The sequence below is a fragment of the Somniosus microcephalus genome, chromosome 25 (assembly GCF_052327205.1).
Source record: "Somniosus microcephalus isolate GS21.2 chromosome 25, FLI_Smic_1.0, whole genome shotgun sequence".
Lineage (NCBI taxonomy): Eukaryota > Metazoa > Chordata > Chondrichthyes > Squaliformes > Somniosidae > Somniosus > Somniosus microcephalus.
In genome coordinates, this window is record NC_141011.1 from 24231101 (window position 1) to 24252827 (window position 21727).

The window sequence follows — 21727 nt, forward strand, 5'->3', positions numbered from 1 at the left end:
AGGACATTCAGCTTACACTGGCACACAAGAACTTGTCCCCTTACGGCACGGTGGCAGAGTGGTTAGCACGGTTGCCTCACAGCGCCAGGGACCCGGGTTCAAATCCGGCCTCGGGTGACTGTGCAAACTCCACACAGACATTCTCCCCGTGTTTGCGTGGGTTTCCTCCGGGTGCTCCGGTTTCCTCCCACAGTCCAAAGATGTGCGGGTTAGGTTGATTGGCCATGATAAAAAATTAAAAAAAATTGACCCCTAGTGTTAGGGGGGATTAAATACGTGGGGTTACAGGGATAGGGCTTGGGTGGGCTGGCTGTCGGTGTAGGGACCGGGTGCTAGGGTTTGGATGATCAGCCATGATCTCATTGAATGGCGGAGCAGGCTCGAAGGGCCGAATGGCCTACTCCTGCTCCTATCTTCTATGCAGCAAAGCCTGCAAGGTGCACACGACTTTGCTTTCCTCCTCCCTCCCCCTGCAGCGAATACCTTCCCTCTTAGCCCTCCTCAAAACTGCTGCTAATGCAGCAGTCCGTCGTTCCCCTACCACCAGCTCTTTTCCACTCCATAAAAGCAGGAACACTGACCTTTTGGCCATGTCCCCCCCCCCCCCCCCCCAACCCTGCTTAACCTAAATACTGCACTTGGTCTGAACACCCCATAGTAAGCAAACAGAACAAAAGCTTACTCTGAAGCTTCCAGAGATGTGCCAGTCACCAACACCAAATAACTTTGAGCAAACCAGGAACGGAGCCTACAAGACTGAGGCTACGAAACCTTTCGATATTAGGATCGGACAGCATTAATCCACCAGAGCAAGAGCTTTACAAGGCTCAAGGTCCCTTGCAACTTTCAGATCACAGAGAGTGGCCTTGAATTAATACTTTGTATCAGAAAGTGGGATGATTTAACACAAAACACTGCAGCAGAACTGGTTTTAGACGGATATTGCAGTTAGGATAAATCAGCCTAAGTCCAGAGAGTCCAGGACGAACTCGGTACCAGAGCAAAGTTCAGTCAGAGTCCCTGGAGGAAGGAGTCGCACTCCCCATCGCTCTGGAATCAGCTTAGATCATAACTCCAAATTTACATAGGTGGTAAGTGAGGACTGCTTTGAACCAATGCTGAATGTAGAGTAAATGCATCCAGCATTGAATACTATATTGATGCAGCGCAGGAGATCCTTGGTCCGAATCCTTTCTTCCCCCATAAAGTCCCCACTTACATGTCCCCTCATCAATTCGACCATCAAAATGGAGTAGACTACGAAACTTTTATACGTATTCAACAGTGAACATTTAGTCGAGACATTTCTCCCTTCTGCATTGAACTCCACAAACAGCCTCACGTGTAGCACTTCCTGCTGACATTAGGGAGGTCTCAAGAGTTCAAAACAGAGGGTAACTGGCATCAACGTTGGCGTGCGTAGATGCGCACGCGATGAAGCTCAGTTTGCAGCCGGCAATTACCTTCCTCCCAACCACCAATTCTTACCAGTTCTCCGAAGGTAGGCGAGGGCCCCCAGCTGATTGTGCTCTCATCAGCTGCTACAATTATGCTGCTTTTCCTGAATACAAAATAAAAATAAAAAAGACATTCCAAACCATTCAAAACATTCCATTGTCAGCCTGAGATTTTTTCAAGCAGTATTAACAAGCTTGAGTTCTGCTGAAGGCATCACACCCAAAATACCATAACTGTTTTTATCTATTTACAGATGCTGCTCAACTGGTTATGCATTGCCAAATTCTAAATCGACGCAACAGAACTTGTACAGCTACAAGGACAAACATACAGATAAGCCCCAGAGCATTCTTTCGTTTACTTGCCTCCAGACACTCGTGGACTTTTACTGGGAGTACCAAGTCCATCAAAGGTGATAATACTTAACACTCCCATTAGCCTAGTGGGCAGGGCTGACTGTACTATGAAGCCATACAGACCAGAAGATCCCAGGTTCAATTTCCCACCCTGCTGGCCTCGTCAGACACTACAAGTGGCCTCAGTCCCCTTTGGGTGAAGGGAGGCAAAAAAAGTCAGTCGGGGTTCCTGTTGCGGATTGCATTTTATGATCCCTACCCAAAACTGCGCGCACACACATCGTCGCTCACTGTCTAGGGCCACACAGGTTGGCATCCTCAGGAGGAGGCGGTAGTATTGGCAAACCTTAAAACAGCATAGCAACAGTGCCCAGATGCTGTAGACAGGGACATAAAGCAAACAGAAGATTAACTGGACCAGCCACATAAATACTGCGGTTACAAGAGCAGGTCAGAGGCTGGGTATCCTGCGGCAAGTGACTCACCTCCCGACGCCCCAACATCTTTCCACCATCTACAAGGCACAAGTCAGGAGTGTGATGGAATACTCTCCACTTGCCTGGATGAGTGCAGCTACAACAACACTCAAGAAACTCGACACCATCCAGGACAAAGCAGTCCGCAAGATCAGCACCCCATCCACCACCTTAAATGTTCACTCCTTCCACCACCGGCGCACCGTGGCTGCAGTGTGTACCATCTACAAGATACAGTGCAGCAACTCACCAAGCCTTCTTCAACAGCACCTCCCAAACCCGCAACCTCTACCACCTAGAAGGACAAAGGCAGCAGGCGCATGGGAACACCACCACCTCCAAGTTCACCACCAAGTCACCTACCATCCTGATTTAGAAATAAATTGCCGATCCTTCATCGTCACTGGGTCAAAATCCTGGAACTCCCTCCCTAACAACACTGTGGGAGCACCTTCACTGCATGGACTGCAGCGGTTCAAAAAGGAGGCGGCTCACCACCACCTTCTCGAGGGCAATTAGGAATGGGCAATAAATGCTGGCCTAGACAGCGACACCCACATCCAGTGAATGAATAAATACATTTTAGAAACAGCCTTCCGTAGGTGGTACAGGAAATTATATTTAATTTGTATTCCCCCGCACCCCCCCCCCCCCCCATCCCATGTTCTGAAGACGGACAATAGTTCTAGGCAGGTGGTGCACGACTAATTTCAGCCTAAGCGACCCAGTCAAAGATAAGAAGTTGTGACCAGGAACCCTGCATTTCACTCAGCAATTCCACAGCTGTCTACTCACCCACTGGACAGGCTGCGAACCTTCCACCCACACAGGTCTTGCACCACTTTGGGATACATCGTGGAATCACGCGAGGTGTTAGTTGCACCCCAGAAAAACAAGCCACCTATGAGGAAAGGGAAAAGGAGAAAGAGACCTGAATTACTGACCAAATAAATGCAAAGAACATCCATCGTCACAAGTGGTCTATTCCAAAGCTGTTAAAACAGACACCAGATCTTCACAAGCTGGCAGATACAACAGTGAGGAAAAGCTCGCCCGGGTGTCAGAGCACTAGGTTAGCTGATGCTTAAATCAGATACAGGAATTGGTTGAAGGAAGAGCTTGCATTTATATAGCGCTGTTTACATTCTCAGAGCATCGCAAAGTGCATCACAGCCACAGGAATTGCTGTCAAACATTGCAGCCAGTTTGTGCACAGAAAGAGCCCAGTTAACCGGACGTGGAAATGTTTAGTTGAGGAGGGCACCAGAAGTCTCTGCTCTTCAAACAATGCTGTGGACCTGCTCATGTCCACTTGAAGGGCCAAACAGGTGTTGGTTTAACATCTCATCCAAAAGACGGCACCTCCAACAATGTCACACTCCCGAGTGCTGCACTGAAGTGGCAGCTGAGATTATGTGCTCAAAGTCCTGGAGTGGAATTTGAACGCACAAGTCCTGACTCAGAGGTTAAGAGTGCTACCACTGAGCCAAGTTGAAGTGGACTGAAAGATAGCTCAGTGTCGTGGCACAGTAACTACAACTATGAGGGCCGGGGCGGGGTTGTTGTGAACACACACACACTTTCCAACAAGTTTCATCTTTGCCAAACCAAACATAGCCAGAAATCGCACTCCCTTTTGCTAATCAGAAAACCTGCAATCGCAGACATTGGACCAAAAGAACAGGATAGTGCTCTGTTGTGATGCCCTTGCTCACAAAAAAACAGCCTGCCAGTAATGATCGGACTGGATTGGGCTCAGCTAAAACAATGCAGTTAGTCACGTAGCCCGTCGACACTCACTGGTGTGGCACAAATGAATGAATGGTACAGGAAGCTGCCAGGGCCCATGGAACCGTACCCCAGCATGAACTTGCACCTTCAGGAGAGAAAGGGAGCCTGAGGGAGCATAACTGGTACAGCAAACATCGACATCTTCATGGAAATAGTCCTGATAGAAACAAAGTGCAACACCCGGGAATACGCACAAACACTTTACGCAGGAGTAAACAGCAGCAAAGGATTAGCGTACACTGGTGTTATTGACTACTGTCGAAGGACGCAATCCAATGTCTTTCTCAAGGGCCAAGGTCAAAAATGGACTGTGTAGTGATGTCGCACAGGTCTGCACCTGCAAGTCCCAAAGTAAGCTCCTTGATTTCAGTTACCAAGTGGAGGCAAGGCATTTTGCTGTAGGAAGAGGAAAAGCAACCACCACAGGACCAGTAATTTATTTTAATTAGAGCCTCTTTCACTTGCAAATTGGGAACTGGGATAATCCCAACCAATAGCACGCCCTTGTCTTTTGCTGTAGAAGAGCATCGACCCCCACAATGAGGTTCGAGTTCTGTCTGGAACAGCAAATCTGCCGAGGTCAACAGGCAAGTGGGGGGTGCAGCCGAAATGGCCCTGGGCCATATGAACGGCAGACAGAAGCAATTCGCACTTTACAACTAGTCCACAAGAATGCATTGAAGACAGAATGTGCATTACTAACCCATTTCATTTACTGCAAACGAACAGGTGTTTCCCGCGCAGATCTGTACAGCACCTCGACCTGGGAAATCAAACAGCTTGACAAGGCGCGGGACCATTTCATCCTTCTGCTCGGTGTGCCCGAGGCGGCCGTATCCGCCAAACCCCCAAGTGAACACCCTCTTCTGCGAATCAAGAGCAATCTAGGGAACACAAAACAAAAAATTATATATATATTTTTTTTAAAGGGATCACTCTTCCATTTTTGCAAGGCTGCAGTAGCAGCTGCACACATTAATAAGAACATAAGAAATAGGAGCAGGAGTCGGCCATTCAGCCCCTCGAGCCTGCTCCGCCATTCAATAAGATCATGGCTGATCTTCTACCTCATCTCCACTTTCCTGCACTATCCCCATATCCCTTAATATCCAAAAATCTATCGATCTCTGTCTTGAATATACTCAACGACTGAGCCTCCACAGCCCTCTGGGGTAGAGAATTCCAAAGATTCACCATCCTCTGAGTGAAGAAATTTTTCCTCGTCTCAGTCCTAAATGGCCGACCCCTTATTCTGAGACTGTGACCCCTGGTTCTAGACTCCCCAGCCAGGGGGAACATCCTCCCTGCATCTACCTTGTCAAGCCCTGTAAGAAATTTGTATGTTTCAATTAGATCACCTCTCATTCTTCTAAACTCTAGAGAATATAGGCCTAGTCTACTCAATCTCTCCTCATAGGACAATCCCCACATCCCAGGAACCAGTCCGGTGAACCTTTATTGCACTCCCTCTATGGCAAGTATATCCTTCTTTAGTTAAGGAGACCAAATCTGTACACAATACTCCAGGTGTGGTCTCACCAGGGCCCTATATAATTGCAGCAAGACATCTTTACTCTTATACTCAAATCCTCTTGCAATAAAGGCCATTATACCATTTGCTTGCTGTACCTGCATGTTAACTTTCACCAGAGGGGTACACCAGAACAATCTGCAGGAAGGTCACTTGCAGTAATGACTGACAGGGGCAGTAGCTAATATGGTCAAGGGATGGCAGTGAGAAAAGGTCAGGTGCCATCACCCTCGGGGAAGGCCTAATTAAAAACTTTTAAGATTGCCACTTGGGATTGAAAACCAAGACAGATACCACACATTAATGTGCGAGTTAAACTGATGTCATTGTTTAGGCTCTTGCAATCAAATAATGTATTCAACATAAAAACAAATTGCTGGGCGTACACAGTAGGTGCGTCAGTAAGAGGCGTTAACATTTCGCGTGTAGATCCTTCGTTAGAACAGAGTCACTTAAACATAGCTGCCCGCTGAACGTGCCTATGGCAGAGGCGATCAAGACAAGTATCTCTTACCCAAAAGTCTGAACAAAATCGGCAGGAGGCAGAAATTTAAAAATTCTCTTCAGATAGAAGAGTGGGGATGGGCAGGCAGGGAATATATTGGGCTGAAATTTGCGGTCGGAGACGTACCTCTGGAGTACGCCTCCAACCTGAAAAAAAATCCGAAAGTACCTGGTGGCTCCGGAACTTCGGGTCCTGGGCCTCCGGGTGTACACCTGCGTAAAGGCCCACGGATCCCAGGGACGCAGGCGGTTCGGAAGCGTTCCTGGGATCACGTGGGCCAGGCGGACCAATTAGAATGGGGGATTCCTCATAAGCTTATGGGGACTCCATTTACGAACGGAACCCCCATAAGCTTACAAGAAATCCCCAAATAGATAAACACAATTCTTATTTTAAAAAATTCCCATGTTCAAAATAAATTAAGTTATTTTGATTAAAATGATTTAATAAAAATTTATTTTTTGGAAAAAAACATTTTAATTTGGCCCAAAATTTACATGAACTAATTTTAAATGTTTTACTCATTTTTTAAAATTAACATTTATTTTAACCTTTACGCTGGTAAAAACACACCTTACGCCTGCTTTTACCAGGCGTTAAGGGTTGCCTGGGCATTCACTGGGCAGTAGTTGGGCAAATAGCCCAACTCGCGCCAGCGAAAGTGTTTTTTGGGCGCATGCGGACGATCTGTCGAGGAGAAACGCGACAGATCGCAAATTTCGTGTTTTCGCGCATGCGGAAACCTGGAACTTGCGGTTATCGGCCCCGTAAAATCCAGGCCATTGTCTACTCCGCTGCAAGATGTTGAGAGCTGGGGGCTCAATGCCATTCTATGGGTATTGCTGGAATTTATTGCCCATCCATAGTTGCCCCCCGAGAAGGTGGTGGGGAGCCTTCTTCCTGAGCTGCGGCAGTCTATGTGGTGGAGGTATTCCCACAGTGCTGTTAGGTAGACCCAGCAACAATGAAGGAATGCCGATACATGTCCAAGTCAGGATGGTGTGTGGCTTGGAGGGGAACTAGGGAGGTTCCCATGCGCCTGCTGCTCTTATCCTTCTGTGGTGTGGAGATGCCGGAGTTGGACTGGGGTGGACAAATGTAAGAAGTCACACAACACCAGGTTATAGTCCAACAGCTTTATTTGAAATCACAAGCTTTCGGAGTGCTGCTCCTTCGTCAGGTGAAGTGGAGAGATGCATAAAAACACAGCTTATATAGTCAGAGAATAATGTCAGATGTTTACAGGTAATCTTTCTAACTGCCATTTATCACACCTCAGCAGAGAGATAATCACAGCAATCAAAGGTGTAAATGGTGTCCAAATGGTGACCTGCTGTGATTTCCAGCAAAAAAAATGTTTTTTGTCTGTTTTTTTGTTTTTCATACAGACCCCAGCATCTGCAACATTTGATCCCTTGTGACCCCACCTCATTGTTCTTTGATGTAATGTTTTCCTGACTGACCTGTTTGGACACCATTTACACCTTTGATTGCTGTGATTATCTCTCTGCCGAGGTGTGATAAATGGCAGTTAGAAAGATTACCTGTAAACATCTGACATTATTCTCTGACTATATAAGCTGTGTTTTTATGCATCTCTCCACTTCACCTGACGAAGGAGCAGCACTCCGAAAGCTTGTGATTTCAAATAAAGCTGTTGGACTATAACCTGGTGTTGTGTGATTTCTTACACTTATCCTTCTAGGTGGTGGAAGTTGTAGGTTTGGGAGGTCCAGCCTAAGAAGCCATGGGGACTTGCTGTAGTGCACCCTGTAGACGGCACACACTGCAGCCACGGTGCGCCATAGGTGGAGGGAGAGGATTTTTAAGCTGGTGGATGGGGAGCCAATCAAGCCAACTGCTTTGCCCTGGATGGCGTCAAACTTTTCTTGCTCTCCAGCAAAAGAAGCCAGGAGAATGCTAATACAGGTAGACTATCCTTTATCCGAAAACCTCGGGACCAGCCGTGTTTCGGATTTCGGAAAATTTCGGATTTCGGAAGGTATTTTATAAGACTGGGAAATTTGTCGAGGGGGGGGGGGGGTCGGGGATCGGCGGGGGGGTCGTCGGCGGGGGTCGGGGTCGTGCGCCACTCTGGTCATGTCGTGCGCACGACTTACGCTGAACGAAAAAACCTTCGTTTTTTTTTTTTTAAAAAGAGGGTTTCGGTTTTCGGAAGTTCGGATAAAAGGTAGTCTACCTGTAGTTGGCATTACCCCCCAGTTTTCACATAGTATTGAAATGTTCTTTCCTGGAATGGGGGGGGGGGGGGGGGGCATTGATAGACAATTGGGCTGAATACAGGGTAACAGTTTGGCTCATTTTCAATGCGTCCTTCCATAAAATCTCTGCAAAAATGATCAAGTTCTTCCCTTGAGGACAGAAGAGAAAAGCCAGAAGTACTTCTCCCTTAACCCCACCCTGCGTACAAATACATTTTTGTTCAAAGGCCATAAATTTGCCGTTTGCTAAGAACAAGGATTTCAGATTTGGCAGTGTTGCTCTCAAATTGATGCCATTATTGGTAGAGAGAATGGGGTTTCGGGTATACACGTCAGGTTACACACAAGTTTGTTTAGCAAGAGAGTTTTCCCAAGCACAAATCATTGTCTTGTACCGTATGATTTGCTCCGCAGGCCACCTCACGGACAACCACATTTGGTACTGGTAAGATTTGACCATCTTTTGTCTTCTCCAGGAAGATCGCTACCCGCCGCGGCACCACCTCACAGTCAAACTCAATTCTCTGGGCCCGGGCAATGAATTTTCCATCAGAGTTGTGTCCTGTTTGAAAACACAGTAATTACATAGAATTTTACAGCACAGAAACAGGCCATTCAGCCCAACAGGTTTATCCCAGCTCCACACATCCCTCCTCGCACCTTACTTCATCTCACCCCATCAACATATCCATCTATTCCTTTCTCCCTCATGTACTTATCTAACTTCCCCTTAAATGCATATACAGGAAACTTTCGTTTAAACGGAGGTTAAATGTCTGGAACGCTCTATCCACCGGCAAAATTCAGGAGTCGGTTCAGATAAGTTTTTTCACTTTTCGTTGCTTTTTTTCCTCCAGTCGTGGCTCTGCAAGTGTCTAGCTGAAGCTGTTGCTTAGCTACAGAGACGCTTGCAAGCTGCGCTGACTGTTTTGAAGCTGTTGCTAAGCAACAGGGTTTGTTGCTTCAGAATGAGCTCAGAAGCTCCGTATGTTTTAACATTAGCTCTCGTTTCTCCGGCAGTGTTGATCGACCGGCACCAGCTCGGTCCCGTCAGTGCCGGATACCAGAAAGTTTCCTGTATGCTTTTTACTTCAACCGCTCCAAGTGGTAGTGAGTTCCAAATTCTCACCACTCTCTGGCTAAAGAAGTTTCTCCTGAATTCCTGATTGGATTTATTAATAACCATCTTGTATTTATGGCCTCTAATTTTGGGCTCCCCCACAAGCCTCCTCCCACTCCATTTACTTCATGTAAATGTGTACCAAGTTTTCCCGATATTGCCTCTTGACTTGCAATGAGTGTCCTGAAATTGCACAGATGGAGTGGAATTCAGCACACTAGCACATTCTCCCCGTGTTTGCGTGGGTTTCCTCCGGGTGCTCCGGTTTCCTCCCACAGTCCAAAGATGTGCGGGTTAGGTTGATTGGCTATGATAAATTGACCCTTAGTGTTAGGGGGATTAAATACGTGGGGTTACGGGGATAGGGTGGGATATGTGTTGGTGTAGGGGTTACAGGGATCGGGTGGGATATGTGTCGGTGCAGGCTCGATGGGCCGAAATGGCCTCTATCTGCACTGTGGGGTTTCTGTGATTCTGTGAAAACTGATGCGATCTTTGGAGGTTTCCTGCCACCATCAGGGGCAGGTTGACACAGGCCAGCGACATGAAAGGTACATCGCTGATTTGTACGACCAGGCAGTGCTCAGCCCATTGACAGCCACACACACACACCAAAAACAAAAAAGGTAGCACTCTGATAAAGCACCCAGAGGTCCATCTGAACTGACAAAGACATTAGCACCCCCTCATTTGTATTACAGTGCTGGAGACATCATCATATAAATACAGCAGAGGGGAAAAAAAGCAATCCTTAAGACTCTGTTGTTATTTCTTAAGACTCGCCTGGTTTTTTAATGATAACTATTAGCACTGTAATCTCAGAAACTCGAAGAAAATCCTGTTCCAGCTCATTAAACTGCACTTGAAGAATGTCATATCCACACAGATCAAGCAGATGAACATTAACGCTGGCTAACAACTCCAATGGCTTTAATCTGCCACTGATCATGTGTGAAACACTCTTTAAAGCAGTAATGATTCCTTTGAGAGTTTGTTTTTGAATGTGGGCAATACACCCTTCAGTAAAGAGCAGGAGTAGTGCTCACTTAGTCAAGGAGGAAATTCACACATTTCAACAATGTGCAATCAGATCAACAAATAGAATAAATCTGTGGAATTCTCTGCCCCAGAGAGCCATGAGGCTGGGTCATTAACATAGAAACATAGAAGATAGGAGGAGTAGGCCATTCGAGCCTGCTCCGCCATTCAACGAGATCATGGCTGATCATCCAAACCCTAGCACCCGGTCCCTACACCGACAGCCATCCCACCCAAGCCCTATCCCCGTAACCCCACGTATTTAATCCCCCCTAACACTAAGGGTCAATTTTTTTTTAATTTTTATCATGGCCAATCAACCTAACCCGCACATCTTTGGACTGTGGGAGGAAACCGGAGCACCTGGAGGAAACCCATACATTTAAGGTGGAGATAGACAGACAGATTTTTGCAAGATAAGGGAGCGAAGGGTTATGGGGAGCAGGCAGGGAAGTGGCTTTGAGCCCAAGATCAGCCATGATCTTATTGAATGGCGGAGCAGGCTCAAGGGGGCCGAGCGGCCTACTCCTGCTCCTATTTCTTAAGTTTGTATGATGCGAATGTTCACACGGAAAATCGTTCAGAGTGGAGTACTGCAGGGGTTCTCAACCGGCGGCCCGTGAGGAGGTTTCGGGGGGTCTGCCAAAAAAGATTCTAGCCCACACTGCCCTCCGCCCAGCACCACCTCTTTTCGCTGACTGGCTGTGATGCCCTTTGCACCCTTATTTATAGTGGGGGGGCGCAGCTATGGGAAAGCAGCTCAGTGCAACCAATAAGGACTGAGGGCGAGGCGCACAGAGCCTATCAGAAGTCGGGAGTGTCTCAACTTGCTACAGTGTAGCTCACGCGCCAGCTTGCGCAGCTGCAACATGCCCATAGGCTTGCACGAGTGGTCGTCCGGGACCTCTTGCCCTGACAGAGGTGGAGGAGAAGCCGGCGCAATCCCTCCGTGTCAAATATGACGACGCGGACATAGATGTGCTGGGTCAAGTCCCGACACCGACCCAGGTACTGAGTGCAGCCGAGAGCGGAACACACAGGAACCATTACAGAGCCTGGAGCGTACAACAAGAGGCAAAATAAAAGGGTGAATTAATCTACCCGTAAAGGGCCTAATGGCACATGTGGGGAAATTATTAACCGGGGTGGGGAGAGGAGAAAGAGAGCCACTCTCTCTCAGGCTGACTTCAATAATCGGGCTACGTGTGTGCCGTTGTATCACTTTCGGCTTGTGTTATCATTAAAGCTGGATTTCAATTTAATAATTATTGGAAAGGAAACTGAATAAATACCGAAATATTTCTTTAAAAGTGACTGCAGCAGAAGCTGGGTTTATTTTGCTGCTGCAACGCTGGCTGCCATCCTCCGCACCTGGGCCGCCTGCACGATCCCGTTCGACTGTTGGTCGCAAACTTTCCAGCGATTAAAAATTAACAAACCCATTTGGGAATTTTGATAACTTTTTTTTTTTTAAAGTGAGTATTTAGTCATATTTTTATTGACACCTCCGCTTATGTAGAGTTCTGAGTAGTTTTAGCAACATGCTGCTCTTTGAGAGTTACGTTATTTACAATTTTAATGATAAAAAGCTGGGGCAAATTCCTCGGGACATTTTCCCGCCCCGCCACAAGCGGAGAAATTTCCCAGTCACAGTGTACCAGAAATGCTCTGCAGCCCGTCCACTGAATACCAGGGGACCACCACTCGAGTCTGACTAAACTGATTTAACGCTAACAAAATGTGGTCCTGGGGCCTTGCCACAAGATCATGATAATTACAGATTTTTTAAAATGTCCCATTTACTCGCCTATGTTCGTTCGGTATGTGTGGAATAAGGAAATAGGAGTTGTAGAAACATAGAAGATAGAAGCAGGAGTAGGCCATTCGGCCCCTCGAGCCTGCTCCGCCATTCAATGCGATCATGGCTGATTATCCAAATTCAGTACCCTGTCCCTGCCTTCTCCCCATATCCCTTGAGCCTTAAGAAATATATCCAACTCCTTCTTGAATATATTTAATGAATTGGCCTCAACTGCCTTCTGTGGTAGAGAATTCCACAGGTTCACCACTCTCTGGGTGAAGAAATTCCTCCTCATCTCAGTCCTAAATGGCTTACCCCTTATCCTTAGACTGTGACCCCTGGTTCTGGACTCCCCCGACCATCGGGAACATCCTTCCTGCATCTAGTCCTGTCAGAATTGTTTAAGTTTCAATGAGATCTCCTCTCATTCTTCTAAACTCCAGCGAGTACAGGAAACTTTGGTTTATCCGGAGGTTAACTGTCCGGAATGCTCGATCCACCAGCAAAATTCAGGAGTCGGTTTAGTAAGTTTTTTTTTTCTTTTCGTTGCTTTTTTTTCCCCCCACCAGTCAGGCTCTGCAAGGTCTAGCTGAAGCTGTTGCTTAGCTACAGAGAACCTTGCAAGCTACGACCGACTGTTTAGAAGCTGTTGCTAAGCAACAGGGTTTGTTGCTAGATACGGAGCTCAAAAAGCAATACGCAGTTTTGATGGGACGGCAACAGCTCGGTCCCGTCGGTGCCGGATATCACAAAGTTTCCTGTATAAGCCCAATCGCTGCTCATACGTCATTCCTGCCATCCCAGGTATCAGTCTGGTGAATCTTCGCTGCACTCCCTCCATGGCAGGAACATCCTTCCTCAGATAAGGCGACCAAAACTGCACACAATACTCAAGATGTGGTCTCACCAAGGCCCTGTACAACTGCAGTAAGACATCCTTGTTCTTGTACTCGAACCCTCTCACTATACCATTTGCCTTCTCAACCGCCTGCTGCACCTGCATACTTACCTTCAGCGACTGGTGCACAAGGACACCCAGGTCTCGTTGCACTTCCCCTTCTCCCAATCTATTGCCATTCAGATAATAATCTGCACCAGCAACAAGTTTCACATTAATTAAGTAAAACAAAAATAATAATGTTTAATTGTAGGACTAATTTTTAATATAGAAAAATACTTGTGTTACAGGGGGTCCGTGGAATTTTTAATAATATTGGGTGGGGGGGGGGAGCCTCAGAAGCAAAAAAAGGTAAGAACCCCTGGAGTACTGCACTCTTGGAAGCAACTGAAACAGCAGATCTCTGGCTCCATCTCCAACTCCCTTCCCCCTAAACATGTTCAATGGAGTGGGAAATCCATGGAAGTTCTGCACAGGCATTAAAAAAAATTAAGTTGGTGGTTCCAACTCTCTAGGAAGCAGTTAAGCGAGAACATTCTATTAGATATTAAAATGCTAAGTGCATCTTCTAGCTACCCTCCCATCGGATTCCATTCACGACTGCAGCAAGTGATTTGACGTGACTCGACAGTCAGCAGGTTTCGACGCTCATCGAATGCAGTGCTATTTGCCCAGGTGCGGCAATTTTGCATAAAAGGTTTCAGAGGCGGCGACAACAACAAATTACTTTATCCTATTCACTGCTGCCAAACCTCGGCCAATGGCACGGTACAGCTGCTTATAAGATTACTGAAGGAAACAGCATTTTCTACTCCATTTACTCTGCCGGGGTGGAGCAGGGGCGAAGTTTCTGGTGATCCCCGTCTCATAAAAGGCAAGCTAGGAATTTCCCATATGAGGTGCACCCCACATGCAGAAAAATGGAACACTAGTGCCAAGTGTTCAGAATAACCAAATTACCCAACCAATGTGCAGAGCAAGGACAAGCAGAAACAAATAAATACAAAAAGATTCTTAGTCACAATTTCTGCCTTGCTATGAAGTTTCATATCTGACCCTCACAATGACCTATCACAGCAGCACAGCCCTTTCTTCTCCTCCCCCACCTCACAAAGAGTGGCACAAGACAGCCTAGCTCTTTTTCGCCAGCCTCTTAATTTCACCATCAAGCTCCAACTCATCCTGGGAGTGCGGCAGTTTTAGGAATGCAAGCTTATTTGTATTTTTGCAACCAGAGTAACTGGTAACCAGAGGAAAAGCCAGGAATGAACTTGCATTTAGAGAGAGTGCCTTTTCACAACTTCAGGATGTCCCAAAACATTTTGCAGCCAATGAGGTAAGTTTGAAGCAGAGCCACGTTTGCAATGTATGGAGACGTGGCAGCCACGTTGTGCACAGCAAAGTCCCACAAACAGCAGAGATAAAACAACCAGATCATCTGTTTTAGTGATAGAATCATAGAATAGTACAGCACAGGAGGTCGCCATTCGGCCCGAGTCTGCACCGGCTCTTTCGAAGCGCAAGCCAGTTGGTCCCACCCTTCCCCCCCATATCCCTGCAATTTTTTCTCTTTCAAGTATTTATCCAATTCCCTTTTGAAGGCTACTATTGAATCTGTATCCACCGCCCTATCAGACAGCGCATTCCAAATCCTAACTACTCATTGGAGTAAAAAAAAAAGTTTTGCTCACAACACCTCTGTGTCTTTTACCAATCACCTTAAATCTGTGCCCTCTGACTATCGACCCATCAGCCATTGGGAACAGTTTCTCTTTATTTACTCTATCAGAACCCTTCATGATTTTAAACACCTCTATTAAATCTTCTCTTAGCCTTCTCTGCTCTCTAGTCTCTCTATGTAACTGTAATCCCCCATCCCTGGAACCATTCTAGTAAATCTCTTCTGTACCCTCGCCAAAGCCTTCACATCCTTCCTAAAGTGCAGTGTCCGGAATTGAACACAATACTCCAACTGGGGCCGAACTAGTGTTTTATAAAGGTTCAGCATAACTTCCTTGCTTTTGTACTCGATGGGCTGGATTTTCTCAGCCCCGAGGAGGCAGTATGGAGGCGGGACTGCCGGGAAAGTTGCAGAATTTGGGGGCAAGTGGCAAACCCGCCCCCATGCCCTCTTACTAGGAGGCAGGAGGCCGTCCTGTCCCGGGTCCCGTCTCCTTGGAGGCAGGAAGGGATTAAAGCCTATTAACTGCCTGTTAACAGGTAGTTAACAGGCAGAAAATAGGATTATCCCCATTTTTTGTCGTGAAGTGCGGGCTTCCCGACCTGGGGGAACCCCGCCGGGGTGTAGGAGACGAGGAGGTCGTCTGTGGGGGTCGGAGGGGTCTGAAAGTGCGATGTAGAGGTGAGTGATGGGTGCAAGTGTGGAGTGGTAAGTATGTGAGGCGAGTGTAAAGTGTTAGAAAATGTTAACTTTGTTTCTACCTACAGCCTTCAGCCACTGTGGAGCTGGAGTCCCCGACTTTTCCATTGTAGAGATCACAGACTGGCTGGTGCATCCTCCGATTTGATTTCTGCAAAGTAGAAAGGTTTGATGAGTCCTGAACACAAGGACTCATCAAACTACATAGAATGTCAAGTGTTTGACAGCTTCACAGAGCTGTCAAACGCAGACATTTCTTCTTTCAAAAGTTCTTGACAGATGACATGTCATACGTTGACGTGCTCGGTCACACGTTGACGTGCTCTGTCACTGACTTCCCCCTAATTGGCCTGCTGAGCCTGCCAGGCAGGCTTAACAAGGTCAATCAGGGGAAATTCCCACTGGTTGGCCAGAAGCTGATGGAGGTGGGACTAAGACCCAGCAAGCAGCAGTCCCGCCTCCAAAAGCTTCCCATTCGGAAAGTCCAGCCCTGTGCCTCCATTTATAAAGTCCAGGAGCCCATGTGCTTTATTAACTGCTTTGTTAACCTGGCCTGCCACCTTCAAAGATTTGTGCACAAACACCCCCAGGTCTCTCTGTTCTTGCACCCCCTTTAAAACGGTTACCATTTAGCTTGTATGGTTTCTCCTCATTCTTGCTACCAAAATGTAGGGCCTTACACTGCTCTGCACTGAATGTCATCTGCTCTGTGTCCACCCATTCCACCAGCCTGTCTATGTCCTCTTGAAGTCTATTACTAACTTCCTCACTGTTTCCTACACTTTTGTGTCATTTACAAATATCAAAATTGTGCCCTGTACCCTTAATGTATATCAAAACTAGTGGTCCTAGTACTGAACCTTGGGGAACACCACTGTATATCTCCCTCTAGTCCGAAAAACAGCCACTCAACGGTTTTCTATGCCTTAGCCAATTTTGTATCCATGCTGCTACTGCCCCTTTTATCCCATGGGCTTCAATTTTGCTAGCAAGCCTAATACGTGGTACTTTATCAAACACCTTTTGAAAGTCCATATACACATCTACTGCACTGCCCTCATCCACCCTCTCTGTTACCTCATCAAAAAACGCAATCAAGATAGTCAAATATGATTTGCCCTTAACAAATCCATGCTGGTCCTCCTTTATGTTATTAGTCCGTGCTTGTCCAAGTGGCTGTTAATTTTCTCCTGGATTATTGTTTCCAATAGCTTCCCCACCACTGAAGTTAAATGGACTGGCCTGTAATTGCCAGGTTTATTCTTCTCCCCTTTTTGAACAAGGGCTGCAATCCTCCAGTCCTTTGGCACCACCCCTGTATCTATGGAGAACTGGATTGTGGCCAGCACCTCCGCAATTTCTACCCTTACTTTCCTCAGCAATCTAGAATGCATCCCATCTGGATCGGGTGACTTATCTACTTTAAGTACTGCCAGCCTTTCTAGTACCTCCTCTGTCTATTTTTATCTCATCCAGTAGCCCAACAACCTCCTCATTTACCATAGCTTTGACAAAACCCTTTGATGTTGGACAGTGGGAGAACAGCACCGGGGGACTGTTTACATCCACCTAAAAGACACAGATTGACAATACATCCGAAAGACGGCACCTCCGACAGTGCAGCACTCCCTCATATGTCAGCCGAGATCATGTGCTCGAGTCTCTGGAATGGGGTTTGAACCTACAACCTTTTGACTCAGGCGAGAGTACCACCAAGCCAAAATACTTCGCCAGATCTTTGTACACCTATATCTGCGTTCCTGAACCTTTCAGAATGGGAGACCTCTTAAGTAACTCCCCCAAATCTCCAATCTCAACTTCTTAGAGACAATGTCAGCCACCCTTTGTTAGAGAAAACAGTTTGTTGATATTCACTAAAGAAAAATGCTAGCAAGTCAACAAATATAGAAAAAATACTTTAAAAAAGGTACAGAATTGGACATGCTGGATCGGGAAGGGCACACTTACTTCACTTGGTACAATGCATCATGATTCGATGCATCAATCGCCATGGGACAATTGGCAATGAGGCATCAAGAAATAACTTGCATTTACAGTGTCCTCATGTCTTCAGGACATCTCAAAGCACTTCACAAGCACATAATTACTTTTAAAGTGCAGTCAGTCATGCTGATAAATGCAAGAGTCAATTGCACACAGCATGACCCCATAAACAGCATGGGATGATCGATCAAGTTGTGGCTGGTCTTCATTAAATGTACAAAGTGTAGTTGGTTGAGGGAGGGAGGTTAGCCAGGACACTGGGAGAAGTTCCTAACTTGAGCAGGTAACAAAATGGAGTTGTGGAAGAGAAATCAAGTGCTAAGACACAACGGTGCTCAATTTGAAACACATGCGCACACATACCAAGCTGTCCATACTCTGGATGACCAAAAGAATACAGGTTCCCTTTGCAATCAGCAATCATACTGAATTCTGCACCGCAGGCAATTTTCACAATTGGCTGGCCATTGTACATTATCTGAAAAAAAAAAAGTGACAAGAGTATAAACAATCTAATTGATCGATCCACTGGATGGTCATACAACCCTCAGTATTATAAAAAGATTACTGTAGCACCATTTTAAATTGCAGCCAAATTATTTTTCTTTCTACGCTCTCCATATTCTAAAAGGTTGTTATCTCTCTGGGGGTCAGGTTTCTTCACAAAAACAAAATCGATTCTAGTGTCTGTATCTTCAGTCACACCCTTGTCATCATAGCTTACTGTATAGCACAGGCTGCTATGACACAAATATATGTAAACCTTCTCTCTCTCTACCCCCCACCTCTCCCCTTGTGAAGGAGCAACATCTATGATAAATATTGAAGGAAAATATGCTTAGAAGCAACGCAAAAACAGAATAAAACCAGAAATAACAACAGAAAATGCTGGAAAAGCTCAGCAGGTCAAGCAACATCCGTGGAGAGAAATTTGAGTTGACGTTTCGGGTCGAAACCCTTCTTCAAAACTGGAAAGAAAAGAAAATAGATCGAAGGCAGGGCTGCGATCGAACGAAAGAAGTAAAAGAGACAATAAAAGGTATTCGAAACCAGACAAGATGGTAATAGGCCCGTGGAGACAAACGGCAGCTGAGATTAGGTGTGAAGTGTACTGGCAGGGTAAGAGACAGCTGCCAGGTGGGAGAGAGAAACAAAAGGAAAGGGGGGGGGGGGGGGGGGGGGGGAAAGGAAGACCCAAAACAAAGGAGTGGAAAAAATAAGTAAAAAAGTAATAGGGGCCGAGGTTATGATCTGAAATTGTTGAACTTGATATTGAGTCCGGAAGGCTGCAAAGTGCCTAATCGGAAGATGAGGTGCTGATCCTCGAGTTTACGCTGAGCTTCCGTGGAACAATACAAGAGGCCAAGGACGGTGAGGTCAGAGTGGGAATGGAGCGGTGAATTAAAATGACAGGCGACCGGAAGCTCGGGGTCACCCTTACGGGCTGAACGGAGGTGTTCCGCAAAGCGGTCACCCAATCTGCGTTTGGTCCAGAGCAGCAAGGGAAGGCCAAAACAAAACCCTAAGACTTTTATAGGGCTATTGTGTGGCAGAATTTAGAATACACTTCTCCAAGTGCCAAGTCAATGTTACCCAGCTTCAACTCAAGAAAGGACTTCACACACTGTACATAACATTCCCTGGCAGCACAAGATGCACAGCATTGATCTTTTTAAATACAGAGAGATCTGCAGCCACCTCTGCACTCCCATTCTGGTAGCATGTTATTATTGGGTATCACCATTAATGCCACCGCTGTACTGTTTATTAATGCAATGTAATGTGACATGAAGTGGCAGTATTTCAGCACAGATGTTCAGTAGACACTGTGTTACATGCTACTGTACACCTGAAACAACTACATAATAAATACAACATCAGAGAGAGGGGAAGGGGAGAGAGAATGCAAAAAGAGTGGAGAGCAAGAGAGATAGTGACACAGATATCCCAATCCTGATTATTATTCAGCGACTCTGCTGGAAAATGCATGCATGAACATGGAGACACCAGGATCAGGCATGGCTGTGATGCCACCCTTGCACCCCCATCATAGCGGAACAGCCGATCAACATTCAATAACCACACATGAAGAGTGGTTCACTTGAGCAAGTTACCATGGGGCTGGTAACACCCGGGGAAACGTAGTCCCGTACAAGTCAGTGACTACAGGAGAGAGAAAATTGGAAATGGGCAAGTGGGGAGGGACTGGGTAGATGGATGGGAAATATCCATCAGAAAGAGAGTTTGTCAGATTGATTGGGTTTGGTTTACCTGTGCAGGGCAGGGTTCTGCTTCAGTCTGGTTTCCTAGGCCAAGCTGTCCCATTTTGTTCTCGCCAAAGGCAAAAACGGTTCCATTTTCTACACACACACACACAAAAAAATTAAGATGTCTTATTAACAAGACTTGCTAATTACAAAAAGAACCATAGCCTACAGAGCAAGAGTCAGTCTTCAATGAAGGGGATTAATGGAATTACAACAAGCATTATGATGGACATTCATGAATAGCCACATACAGGATATAGTCAGATCATCAAGAGCTGGTGCAGTTTTAGGGAGTTCATTGCTCTTCTTACTCATTTAGAACTCCAGTGTCAAGCAAAACATCAAAGTCACCTATTTTAAGATTAGTCTTTTATTAAACACCCTCCCCTACAACTAATCTTGTTGGCGAGCCTTCCTCTGATGCTGGCTTCCTGCTGCCAAGAACTTCCACCCGTCTCGGGCAAGCAGCTAACCGGCAGCATGCAGAATGAGGCTCCGCCGTTAAAATCGCCTAGGCTTCATGCTGCCAATATTGTGAGGGGGGGGGCGGTTTGGCATTCACTTCACCCCAGGTTAAAATTGGGGCTACAGTCTCGGGTTAGGTCCTTAGTCCGAATCAGGTAGATCAGTGGTTGAGCTGCAACAATTGAGCTAGACATCCCCGGGCAAGGGAGAAGAAACACGGGCAAGTTTCCTGCTTATGATAGTTTGCCCAGTAACCTCTGCTGGCAATAGGTATTTGAGATCAGGTGTAATACCCTCAACAGTTGAACAACCAATCTTTATTCACATATCTGGCCATTCATGAACAGCCACGTGGGCAAGATTTTGGAGCAATGCTGGCAGCAGAACTACACCCCAGCACAGGTTAGCCTCCTCCGGAGAGCAGGCGAGAAAAAACAAAAAGGAACAAAAACAAGTTTGTTTTGCAGGAGCAGGGGAATTTGTTCTCGAATACATTCCAGTGTAGCCAGATCAGAATCACTCCCTTTTCTGGTCTACCAGTAGGGGAAAAATCACACAGAGTAGATACAATTAAACAGGCGAGTTATTTTGATCCAAGGTTATGTGATTAGGTAAGATACCAATTTATGTAACAATGACAACTGGCATGCATTTTGAAAACTTTCCAAAGTTACATTTTGTCCAGTACAGATTAAAAAAGGTTCACAATAACTCCCTTAGGACGTTTATGTTAAAAATGCTATACAGTTGTTGCATGTGCAATAGGTAAATCATTTGCTGTTTTTGATCTGAATGCCCTCCCCATCCAATGCCTCAGCGAGTTACCAGTGGTCCCAGAGAGACCAGGAAGGCCACAGACTCGATCGCCTGGTCCCTGCAGCCACCTTGACCAGTGTACTTTTCAGTAGAAATCACTGGACATCAATGTGCGGCCAAATTTTTCCACTACCTTACCCAGAGGTACGGAGGGCAATTGCAGCACCTCGACCGACTGATCTCAGCTAGCACAGCACAGAGCAGGGGTGGAAGCTGGGACCTTTTGGGCTAATTGGACTGCAATTGTTTTAATTTGCACCGTTCTCCCCCCCCCTCCCCCAAGGGTTCTGCAAACTGAAAGCTGAAGGCTGTGCCAAGTGCAGAACCAAAAAAACATGCGCGGGCACAGCTCGCAAACCTCAAGAGGAGATAACTAAATAAGTAAGTTCAGTGGAAATACTTAGGCTTTTGTGCGTTCCACCTCAGATATCAGAACTGTTGCTTGTAGGGAAATTTGTAGTTGAAAGATTGCACCGTAGCACCCAGAAGACAGCCAGCCACTTCAATGAACAGGAAATTAAACACATGGACTCTGGCAACAATCAGCCAAGGGACCCCCACATCAAGTGCTCGGCTTCATTTCCTCTCCAATGAAATGG

General features: G+C 46.3%; 1 protein-coding gene across 1 annotated transcript in view; it reads right to left on the reverse strand.

Annotated features, from left to right (window-relative positions):
- rcc2 (regulator of chromosome condensation 2) overlaps positions 1-21727 on the reverse strand; it is a 40701-nt gene that overhangs the window by 8001 nt on the left and 10973 nt on the right. The window contains exons 5-10 of the mRNA XM_085966905.1: positions 19852-19940; positions 17944-18058; positions 8735-8901; positions 4785-4965; positions 3086-3191; positions 1489-1561 (exon numbers count right to left, since the gene is read on the reverse strand). Coding sequence (XP_085823031.1) covers positions 1489-1561; positions 3086-3191; positions 4785-4965; positions 8735-8901; positions 17944-18058; positions 19852-19940 — 731 coding nt within the window. The remainder of the gene's footprint in view (positions 1-1488; positions 1562-3085; positions 3192-4784; positions 4966-8734; positions 8902-17943; positions 18059-19851; positions 19941-21727) is intronic.